The following is an 11,887-nucleotide window of genomic DNA, read 5'->3' on the forward strand; positions in this document are numbered from 1 at the left end:
CAGCACGAGATGATCAGGATTCAACTTCCATCATGTGAGTGCTTTTCTAAAAGCAGACCTAATCTTTACATTAAATAGGAAATATATTCCCATCACTGTGTTTCTTTCTTATCTCATAAACATGGGCAGATCATATATAACGGGCCCCTGGGCACAGATATGCAAAGGGCCCCACAGCCTCTCTTATCTTGGATCAAGACACACTGGTGTGTGGGTTTTGCCTTTTTTTCATCTCTTTGAAGCCCTTATCAGGGTTGTTAAACAATTAATTTTTAAAATCACGATTACAATTTCAATATTTAATCAGGATTAATTACATTCTTTTATTTTACAATTCCATTATTTTGTATTTCAAAACAGTGAAATCCATATTGACAAAGCAATTTTTACCAGATTGTCTAGATTAGGAATCAAATGACAGCAAATTTGCTTACTTAAAACTTGAAGGGAGAGGTTTATCAATATAAGGTAAATCATTTAAGATGTACACAAATATTTTATTTTAAAAACAAACATCCACCAACAAATCAGAGAGAACGAGAGACAGAAAGAGTGCAACAAGTCCACAAAGTGCAAATGATTCGTACGTTAAATACTGTACCTGATGGATAATTTGCACGATGAACACTTTGGACAAATATGCAGTCAAATAATGACTTTTACATAATACATTTTAAAACCCTCCTCACATGTGGGGCAATATTAGAGAAAACATGTCAATAAAATATGTAAGGAGCAACATACATAAAATTATTTTTACTCAACTTTTTAAAATACAATTTTGAAATGCTTGCCTCCATTGTACAAACGTCTGTATTTAATAAAAACACTAAAACATTAAAAATGGTAGTCACATCATTAAAGAAAAAAGTTAACTAGTTTGTAAGGCACTGTACTGCATCTTTTATGGATTAACAAATTACATAATGGGAATACTATATCATTTTAATGAATTGCGGTAATATTATACTGTATTGTTATATGGTGAGAATCATCCCAAAATGATCTGAGGCGAAGGTGGAAGTAACTGATTAAAACTTAAATATTAAATATTACGTGTAAAAAAAAAAAAAATCAGAATGATTGAGGGAAGAGCTAAAAATTGTATTTTACAAATACTACTAACAGCAGTAGTAAAATTCATTACAATTAAGTGGTTAAAACCTGAGCCCCTAACATAAAACATATAGACTGAGAGGGTGTGGAGAAAAAAGGACATAACCAATAAAACAAAAGGAAAAAACTGCGGGAAAGATTCTTTACATGAGTGTATGAGCTGTTGAAACAGAAATAAAAACTATGTTTAAAAAAAGAATCATAAAATCTGAATGGATGCCTCCACAATGACAAAATTCCCCTTTTGGTTATTGTCACCGACGAGTTTTACAAACTCGTTATCGTTGGAGCTTGCCTCCGATAGTGGCTGAAGGCTGTGCGTTCTCCACCAGTGATGCTGGGACGTACGTCCCTGAGGGGAGCTTAAACGGAGAGAGGAGGGTCGTGCTGAATCGAGAGAAAATGAGCTTTAGATAAGTAGGATCCAACAGGTCCCTTCTAGTGTGTGACTGTTTCCAAGTGTATTGTACTTCATTATTAACATGTGTTTACATTCATTTTTGGGCTAGATCGCAACAACGGGGACAGCTCCCGCCAGCTCCCGCCAGCTCTGTACAACGAAAGCCAAAACGAATGAAAGTCCTTCGAAAATAGCAAAATAGCCATTTCCTATTCAAATTAAAAGTTTCAAATTTAAAGTCTTCTAGCGTTTTTATACACTAGCGTTTTTTATACTGTCTTTTCCCAGTAGAAAACTGAACACTGTTTACCAGTCAACAGTCATCAGTGATGTTGAACACGCTCTTAAATTTCCCATCAAATAACTCCTGCAGTTCGTTGCCCTGGGCAAGGAATTCAGCATTATCCTGCAAGAGAAAACAACAGTCCTTGTCACGATAATAGGTACCAAAAAATGAGTATTGACTGCTGATGTAAACATCTTCATACTTAATGAATGAAAAATCTTAACCCTGCATGTCATCTTGAGGTTTTTAAAGGGATAGTTCAATTTTTTTGGTGTAGGGTTGTATGAGGTTCCCATCCATAGTCAGTGTATCACCTACTTTAGATATCAGTCAGCACGCGTCGAGTTTGGAGAAGCAGGCTGGAGTTCGACACAGAAGCCAAGTTATATACTGCTGTGGATAGGGGCCAGCAACAAAACGTATTTTAGCCACCTTAAAAAAGTCAATGTTATTTCAAGTGTACACTATATTTAGGACATTTTCACAGCTTTATTTTGCCTTCAGACAGCGATTTCCAACGGGAAACTGAAGCTGTTATATCGCTTTCTTCAAAGCCAGAGTTCATTGAGAAAAATAGTGATTTAACATCGCTGAACACGGGAGCTGCTGGTCTACCACTGCCTTGAAAAGTTTTTTTTGTGTGTTATTGTGTTACTTTGGCTTTTAAAAGGGTGAGTTTTGATTCACCAAAGTCGCACAATACCACAAACTAACTAACTGATCCAGGCATTAATAGACCAGCAGCTCCTGCGTTCGGCAAGCTAAAAATTACTGGTTTTCTCAATCGAGTCTGGTGGCTTTAACAAAACGGGGAATTCTAACTGTTAATGATTTCCCCTTTAGAAACGGCTGTCTGCGGCTACGTTAAGCGGTGAAAATACTCACCATATTGTGTACACTTACACTTTTTTTATTCATTCATTGATTGTCCGTAACCGCTTGTCCTCGCAAGGGCCGCGGGGGGGCTGTAGCCAATATCAGCTGTCATCGGGCGTAAGGCGGGCTACACCCTGGACAGGTCGCCAGACTATCGTAGGGGGGACCTTTTTTCAGGTGGCTAAAATACATTTTAACTGCAGGCCCGCTGAATGACATGTACTGAAGGTAATACACTGACTATGGATAAGTACCTTGTACAACCCCACCTTAAAAAATCCAAACCATCCCTTTAATGACACTGTTGCTTACTCGGTTATATGATGCACAGTTGGTGAAAATGAGCTGGACGTCGGACACAAACTCTCCAACCGTCCTGTAGCGTTGCGACTGGAGTTTGTCTGCTATATTACCCAGCCACATGGGAGTCTTGATCACAGTGGAGTAGTCTGTCAACTGTGAATGCCAAGCAGAAACGAATGAAGATGAAGATCGTGTGATTCCTCCAGCTGCCAGATTACTGAGTGCACTTTATTTGTATTATCTTTCACAAATAGGACGACAGTAAGCAGATTCATGGGAATAGCAAAGACAGACACTCACATAGAGACATGGGTTTGTGGCAAACGTTTGTTCCTCATCAGCACCGCACAGATACAGGAGGAGGTACTGGCATTGCTGTTGGTGTAAGAAAAGAGGGATGAGAGACGGCGGTGTGGCAGAGAGACGGGCATTACGATGTGAAGCGAGAGACTCAGATGGCGTGCTCACCATCATGCACTGAGATATTTGGCGAGACATGGTGACTTCTCTTTTCTGCTGATCCAAGTAAAGCCACGCTTGAGTGGTTCTGTATACACAGAACGTACACATCCACGGTCTGTCGTCCCTGCTCCCACACACACACAAACAAAATATATATGCATATATACATACATTAGATAACATCCAACATTCATCAGTCCTGAACAGAAACTAGCCTCTTCTTTCGTTTCACTTTGACCAAGTGAATCCAACTGACACCGGACTGGTGCAACATGATAAGTGAGTGGGTGATGTATCGTATACATACATGTGCTCAAATATCATTTTATGTGCGATGTGGCAGGTTACCAGATCGTCATATTGAGATATTCCTTGCTCATTTTAGTGATTTATTTATGCATTAAAAGCTGTGTTTACATGCAGAAGACTCACTCTCCCTCCGACAGACAAACACAGACAACCCAAACGGATCAGCCACGGCCACCAGTTCAACGTCAATCATTGAGTTCACGTCAAATCAAAATGGACGATGATCCAGGAGGCAGTCTATCAAATGAAGGTGGTTCAGTTTCAGGAGGACAGATGTGGAACAGACTCCTATCATCTGCAAATATGCCACAAAACAGCTGCGACTACATGTAGCAACACCACAAATCTGTTCAAGCACTTAAACTTCACCCAGTGCAGAACACTGCATTTAGGCTGCAGCCTCCACTTCAAAGAAACAAAACCCTCTTGTTGTTTTTTGGTAAATTTATATACTGGGGATTACAGTCAGAGCCTGTAAGAACTGACTGATTAAAAGGGACCTTGCAGTGAAAGTGGCAGGAAGTTTCACACTCATTTATTCACTCTGTTTAAAATAACTAAAAATAGATAAGCATATAAAGCAAAATTAATATATATTGAATAAGGTACAAGGTAGATTTATTAATCACTTTTAAAAATTAAATTAAAAGTTGTCCTTAAATCCTGCTACATCTTAAGGAGTTAAATTAAAAATATAATAATAATAATGATAATAATAATAATAATAATAATAAAAAAAATAATAATAATAATAATAATAATAATAATAATAATAATAATAATAATAATAATAATAATAATAATAATAAATATAATTTCTGATAATAAAAAAAAACAACTGCAAACTGTATTTCAGAGATAAGTTGAATTTCAATTGTGTGAATATTTAGTCAGGGGTGCGCTGTTTTAATTTAATTAAAGTAGAGTAGGTGACATCCATTACAGTGTCACTACAAAGACAGATATTGGCTGATAAATCTCTTCCAGTCTCAAATAAATAGTTAAGGCAAACAAAACAAAAAAACATGACAAACAAAAAAACTGATACCACATAAAAGAAAAACAACAAATTAATTTTTTTAAAGCCTTGGTTGTCTCCTATTTTGATCAAAACTCACTGCAAAATGTCGTCTCCCACATGAGGCAGGTGACATCTCTGGTGGAAGGAGCGAGGGCAGTGATCACACTCCACCAACTCTTCTTCTAGTGCAGTTTTACAGATGAAACACTCGTCATCATTTTTCTGATTTTCCTGCCGAGACAGACATGACAGCAACTCTGTTTACACACAGCAAAATTACATGTTGCATCTGCGAATAAAAGACTACTTGTTTGTCAAAAAAACTAGGTTCAAGCAACAAAAAAACTTACCAGGTCTTCACCATCTGGTTTGCACAGATCGCATTTACACAGCAGGGAGTGGATCTTCAAGGTCTTTGCCTGAAAAAGACAAATCAACAGCGTCTTCCTCGTTGTTTCATACTGTAGTTTAAGTCTTTTATGCTTGACAGATCCTGGGGTTCTCTCATTACGTCCCTCGCTACAGTTATATTCTTTAAAGCTGATATACAACTTTGTTGAACTGCATAACTTAAATCATGTTTCTAAATCAAATGCTAATATTTGTTTGCTCTGTTAGCCAAATAACCTTATTTTTTGTAAATCTCTTCTGTCAGCCAGTTCAGGCTAACTTGAGTCCAAGATGGCGAGATTTCCTTCTAGTTTACTGTCAAAAGCCAAGCTAAAGAGGTTTCCGTTCTACTTCACCTTCAACATGTTACTTCTAAGATTTAAATTATTTTTCCACATGCACGCTTGGCAACACTTGTGCACTGTAGTGCTAACAAAAATCGATTTGGGAGCACCAAAAACACAGCGTGTGAATGGCCCCTTAACCTCATTTGCTGTTATCACTGGGGTCAAATCGACCTGGACTGAAAACTCAAAGCATACAACTTTCTCTCTCTGATATTACATCACAGAAATGCACAAAGATGCACAGTTCATAATAGCACAGCACCCTGATGGTGGTTACCTCGATGAGGACGCTGAGGGGTTCCCCGTCGCACGTGATGTCTTTCCTCCAGGAGGCGTCTGTCTGACATGACGCCTCCCTCAAGAACTCATCCGGGGTCATCCAGCTGGTCTCAGTACGAATACTCTTCCCACGAGTCCCTGGTGGTGGATGCAAGTTTAGAGGAGACTGGAGGGGCACGTCAACACAATAACCAGGTTTTAAGGACTTGCATATTTTGCTTTTTTGTGCATAGTGAGATAAAGTTACCTGATGCAAATCGTACTTGGTGTAAAGTCCCAGTTACAGCTCCACATGTAACTTTAAACACCCTCCCTCTGCGGTCATGCCTGGCGTCTGGCTGCTGCTCAGTCTGTTCCTCCGCCTCGTCTTCTTCATCTGTAATGGACAAATGAAAGTATGACTAACATGAGGACAGGATACATATCTCAAGTCATTCTATTACTGGCAGAAATGTGTTTTAACCCTAAATATCACTTTGAAGAGACCTGCACCTGTGTCATTTGTAGAACTGTCTTTGCTGCTTGATGAAACCTGGTCGTCCTCATCCGGATCGCACTCCTCATCTTCATCTTCTTCTCCCTCAGACACTAAAAAAGCCGGGAGGTGATTAGCCATTTTTCCGTTGCTTAAATATATATTTTCTTCTACATTAGCAATTAAGACTCTGCCTATTTTTGCCTAAATATGGAATTTTAAAGCCCCCAAATTCAATAGACACCAACTGAGATAAAACAAGATTAGATGAATAAATCTGCTACTAGTTTGCAGGAATGAAGCACTGTCTGACTCCATGTAGACTCCTGTAGCTTTTTACAAGTGTTTTTCAGTGATTTGCACTTGAACAACAAACCTGTGTTTAAATGACCAGATGGGAACAGTGACTTCTTGGCCTATCATGAAGAAGAAAAAAAGTTCGGATCACGATCATTAAAAACAAGAAGACTCGCCACAAAGTCAGAACTGATTGATTTATGCATTTCCACCACTTTTTGTTCTTACCTTTTTACACCCTCCTTTGTAATTCACTGCTGTCAAATGACCTTCCTGCAGTGAAATTCAAAACTTTGAATGACTTTAATTAATTTGTGGCCTGGAAAACGTGATTTTGAAATTCCATGACTTCTGCAAGTTCTGCATAATGCCTCTGGCCCGGTGAGGCATAGAAACAGGAAATAATAACCACCAATGTTGAAGAAAAACAAACCTGTATGAGTTTTCCCAGCGGGGTGTCCTTACATCGAATGCTAAACTTCCAGTTCTTGTAGCTCTCCTTCCCTGCAAACTTCTGAAATTCACCGGGAGTAAACCACTGTCTCTTCACTGCGATGCACTTCTCCCCTGAAACATTCAGACAGTTGGGAATCTGTTAATATCAGCTGTTAATCATCTGCTGCAATGACCAATATATTTCACTGTCCTGTCAGACTCAGATCAGTCAAAAGCATCCTAATTCACTTTTTTTCAGTGTTTTGTTATCATTTTTAGAGAGGGAAAATTTAACTCACAATCATTCAGATTTACTCACCTTTAGCTAGTTTCTGTCTGTCCAGTGTCCCCTCCTGCTGTCCACAGGTCACAGGCAGATGGCGCTTATAGAGTGGCCAGTTCCAAATGTCGTTCTCTCCCTTCTTCAGAGGAGAGGCTGCAAAATGAAATAAAAAAATATTTTGACTTCGTTCTTTATGAAACGTAGAGAAACATGATTTACTTTTGTAGCGTAAAGCGTAATTCAGGGCTTACAGAAGCAGATTTTCTTGGACTTTTTCCTCGGAGTCATCTGTGACGATGGACCAGCCTGCTCCTCCTCCTCCTCCTCCTCCTCCTCACACACGCTCCCATTTCTTAGTTTTCTCTTCTTTTTCACTGAGTTTGCTCGCTTCTTCCCTCCCCCCTCATCCTTTGAAAGCTTCTTCCTTTTCTCTTCATCTGTCTCTTCCGATTCATCCCTCTCGGGCTGTTGTGCGTAAAACTGGAAAGACCCTGCAATTTAAATTAATGTCCAGAGATACAGTAAATATCAAGTACGCATTATGGACATATGATGAGAACAAATCTTGATTTCTAATCTAATTAATTTACAACCTTTATCATCGTCATGCCCCTCTGCCGGAGCTGCCAGTGTTAATGTTTAGGTCGATTTTTTTCAAATTTTTTGTCTGCCTTCATTCTAGGATAAAGCTAGCTGCGGTACTTTCAGCCATCTACCTTTATCTTTTTATTATCAATGGTAATGAATTCAGTTTTTCCATTACTTTCAAATTAATCAATCAATAATTTTACAACTGTTTAAACATATTTGCTCACTGACTCTCAAAACAAATAAATCAACATCAGTTTTTTTTTCTCACTTCAGTTATTTAAAAAAATGTGTGTCTTGTGGACTGAAAAAGCAACTGATTTTATTGTTCTAGTGGGCTAATAAAAGTTAAATTTGTATTTGCAATATTAATTATTTCTACAATTTAATCTTTAATAATAAAAAAATCAAAACCTGGAGCCCATGTATTGATACAATACTGTCACATATCGCGATACTCTGCTACATCCGTTATTTTTCCTCCCTCACCTCATGTGAGCTGAATCACAATCACTGACACGCTAACGACAATAAAAAGGCAGTCTGACCGTCCATGAGGGTGTTACGCAGCATTCGCAGAGTGGGGTACTCGCTCATGATGTGCTCCTTGAAGACGCAATCCCAGAAGTCTGTGATGCGATGCGACTGTTTGCTCTCCACCCAGTTCAGTATGTCATAAAGACCTTTCTTCGTGTTGTTTTTACTCTTCATGCGACTCACTTTCTGCACACACACAAAAGAGTATGGAGAAAACAAAGGCTTAATGATTCTGCAGGAGCCAAACACTTAAAAAAGTATTTTCATGCATCAGTCTTGGCAAAGACCCAGGATGGCTGTAATGAAGAAATGACTGTAGCAGCATGTTTTCTTCAAGAACAGAGGAAGTAAGAATAATTTGATCAGCTTCCTTTTTATGAGTCCCTTCTTGCTGCTGATGTGTTTGAAGAAGTCTTTTTGTCAAGGCACCCAGTGGCTCAGTTTGCAGGGCGGGCGCCCCATGTACGGAGGCTGCAGCGGCTGCAGGTTCGGTTCCAGCCTCGGCTCTTTGCTGCACGTCATCCCCACTCTCTCTCCCGCCTTTGAAGCTATTGCCACATAGACAGCACTTTTTTTTTAAAAAATTGTTGTTGTTTTAGTGAGTGGGCCAGGGTGTTGTTCTTAATTATGTTTTAATGTTTCATTGAGCTGTTTTAAAGATGAATTTCTGTTACTCAAGACAGACAATAACGGATCAATCAATCAATCAATCAATCTATCTATCCTGTCTCAAATAAAGGCAAAAGCCAAAAAAAATCTTTAAAAAAACCCAAAACATATATATATGTATATATATATGTATATGTATAGATTCCGTGCTATTCATTCACTTTTTGATAATTTGGACCGTGTTCATGCATATGACATACATTTTGGTAAGATTTTGCATTTTGTTTAATCTTGAGTTTTCCAGCTCAGCTCCTACAATAAGTCTAAAATACACTGTGCAAACAAAGTTGTTACATTCATGCCGTTAAGTGCAAAAAATGTGCCATTCAAACTGCAATTTTTGATCCCGCAGCCACAAAAGCATAAAAAAATACATTGTATTATTTCTGAGTGTCATTCTGGGCTTTTGCCTTGGAAATTGTTATTCTTTACAATATTTCATACCATACCATTCACCATATTTGGCACATGGAGAAAATACATGCTATTTGCACTAGGTGCACTGTCACAATGTTGCTGCAAATCATTGAAATATCTTTTAAATATTGATACTTTTAAACATAAACTAAAAACCTATCTTTTAAAGTCTGGTTTTTATGTGGTGTCTTACTATCAAAATGTTATGTTTTTACTTATTCTACTTTTTTGGTCCATTTCATATGTTCTTGTTTTTGTTTCTTAAAATCAAACTGTAAAGCACTTTGAATTGCATTTGATTCGTTTGAAAGGTGCTATATAAATACAGTTTGATTGACTGATTGATATCCCCGGCTGTGATAATTAAAAAAAATCTAATCTGAATGTAGTACATTGAAAATAGTTCATTTTTATGTGTTGCTATTTCCATCTAAAAACATAGTGGCATCATAACAAAAACCTGGCATTTAAAGGGTTAACATTCTGAAAATGTATGGATATTTGATATTTATGATTAGGAATGAATTAAATAAAAGTGGTAAATAATCTCAATGTGTAATATTTTAAAGCTATTTTAAAGCTTGGTTTTGAAAAGCGCATTTTGTGTGTGTGTAATATTAAAGCCCTACGCGTTAAAATACAGTAAAATAAACAACCACAACAACAAACTAGGAAAAATACCGCGCTGAGTCAAAAAGTCCAGGGCCATTATTCATCCTCAGTGCGCCTTGAGTTTCATACACTGTATGAAACCTGCTGTCCTGCGCCAGGCAGCCGCGCCATTCAGTCACTCGACCCCGACATGTGCAAGTGCGCAACGTTTCACTTCAGTAAGTTACCTGGTATCTGTCCTCTGGCACCAGGTCGTGATCCCTGAGCTGGCTGAGAAAGGTGTGCGGGTTCTCTATGCAGGACATTTGTGTTTTGTGTAGGCGGAAAAACCGAAGGAGATCCTTATTGTCCATCCAAAACGTCGGTTCCGCCATGGTCAGCGCACTCACTTCTCCTCACGGAGGCTGCCTCCGCTGCACTGATTCGCTCTGCACAAAATTTCAGTTCGAGATTTGTGCAGTGAAGCAGAAAATGACCAAAAAGTCCCCTGCACCGTGGCAGACATCTAAATTAAAAGCGGGCGGAAGTTATTCCATGTCCGGTCGGGGTGGTTCGTGCAGCAACACAGCCCACAAACGCTTTCTCAGGTCCTCCTTTTGGTGACGTTTCGAAAGTGAAAGAGTTCACAGTTTTCTCCAGTTGGTGAGTTCTGCTCGGTGTCTGCAGGGGGCATCATCATCCAGCACACCGTGTGTGAACCGTCTTTCATGAGCGCGAATCAACATGTTTTTATTGATTTGCTGTGGCTGTTGTTGTCTAACACTATGTGCGACTGGACTTCATTAATTATTTATGAGGCCCCCACGGGTGGACTTAGAGACAGGGGGCCCCTCGGCACAGATATGTAAAGGGCCTCACCACCTCTCCCACACAGGAGCAAGATAAATAGACGTTGTTATGGTTTTCCATCTATTTGTAGGCTGCTTGTTATGCATCTTTTTGTGGTTTTGTGTCTCCTTGTGGTTATTTTGTGTCACATTGAAGTAATTTTGTGTCGCCTTTTAGGTTTTTTTAATGCTATATTGTGTTCTTTTTGTAGTAAGTTTGTGTCTCCATGTGATTGATTTGTTTCTTTTTGTAGTCATTGGCCTAATTTTATGTCTCTTTCTGGTCATTTTGTGTCATCTTGCAGTTTTGTTTCTCTTTGAGGTCATTTTGTGCCTTTTTGTGGACATTTGTGTCGCCTTTTGTTTGTTTTGTCTTCTTTTTGTAGAAGTTTGGGTTTCCTTAGGGTAATTTTGTGTCTCTTTTAGGTATTTTTTTTATCATACTCTGTGTCTTTGTATTCATTTCATGTCTCCTTGTGATTGCTTTGTGTCTTTAAGTGGTCATTTGGGCTCTTTTAATTTATTTTAAGTCCCTTGAGGTAATTTTATGTTTCTTAGTGGTGATTTTGAGTCCCCTTGTGGTTTTGTTTCTCTTTGGGGTAATTTCATGCCTTTTTATTCATTTTGTGTGTCACCTTGGCTGTTTTTTTGAGTCTCTTTACTGGTTGGTGGGTGTTAATTTGACATTTTGCAAGTGTCTTGTGTAGCTTTAGATTTCAGGGGAAGGTGCAGGCGTGCATTCTGATGAGTTTGAGCTTGTTCATTTGTGTTCAGGCTGCTGTGTAGTGAGATTAGCCTCCTGCACCCAAAAATTCAATCTATCATTGCTAACACAGCTTCCATAATTTTTGACAAGAAGCATCACTGAGATGCTGATTGGCATTGGACCAATATTTTCTCAACCTTTGTGTCTGCCGAAATGTGAAAAGTAAAATGTAGTGGAATTTTTGACATGGCA

At 38.7% G+C, this 11,887-nt stretch overlaps 1 protein-coding gene across 3 annotated transcripts; it reads right to left on the reverse strand.

Moving 5' to 3' along the window:
* Positions 1–476: 476 nt before the first annotated feature.
* Positions 477–11,827, reverse strand: sp100.1 (SP110 nuclear body protein, tandem duplicate 1). 3 transcript variants are annotated; one of them, XM_042504146.2, is made up of 17 exons: positions 10,330–11,827; positions 8,416–8,590; positions 7,531–7,770; positions 7,316–7,432; positions 6,995–7,128; positions 6,790–6,834; positions 6,641–6,680; positions 6,282–6,377; positions 6,037–6,165; positions 5,788–5,927; positions 5,124–5,192; positions 4,871–5,004; positions 3,450–3,567; positions 3,282–3,356; positions 2,991–3,134; positions 1,827–1,922; positions 477–1,503 (listed from the first exon to the last, which is right to left on the reverse strand). In XM_042504146.2, exons 1-16 carry the CDS (start codon positions 10,474–10,476, stop codon positions 1,830–1,832), a joined length of 1,896 nt encoding a protein of 631 aa, XP_042360080.2. In that variant the 5' UTR covers positions 10,477–11,827; the 3' UTR covers positions 477–1,503; positions 1,827–1,829. The 3 variants fall into 3 exon arrangements, with proteins under 3 accessions (XP_042360080.2, XP_087947237.1, XP_087947236.1); XM_088091111.1 differs by having other exon boundaries at positions 477–1,769; positions 1,813–1,922; XM_088091110.1 differs by having other exon boundaries at positions 477–1,922.
* Positions 11,828–11,887: the final 60 nt, after the last annotated feature.

The sequence above is a fragment of the Plectropomus leopardus genome, chromosome 18 (assembly GCF_026936395.1).
Source record: "Plectropomus leopardus strain MGB_pleo_1.0 chromosome 18, ASM2693639v1, whole genome shotgun sequence".
In the NCBI taxonomy this organism is placed as follows: domain Eukaryota; kingdom Metazoa; phylum Chordata; class Actinopteri; order Perciformes; family Serranidae; genus Plectropomus; species Plectropomus leopardus.

What these genes read in the sequence shown, in the direction of transcription:
- sp100.1 (XM_042504146.2), bottom strand. Translation starts at nt 10,476, where the DNA reads ATGGCGGAACCGACGTTTTGGATGGACAATAAGGATCTCCTTCGGTTT. An exon ending in TGCCAGAGGACAGATACCAG is followed by an intron (nt 8,591 to 10,329) that starts GTAACTTACTGA and finishes GTGTGTGTGCAG; the next exon opens with AAAGTGAGTCGCATGAAGAG. An exon ending in ACAAAGGAGGGTGTAAAAAG is followed by an intron (nt 6,681 to 6,789) that starts GTAAGAACAAAA and finishes TCTTCATGATAG; the next exon opens with GCCAAGAAGTCACTGTTCCC.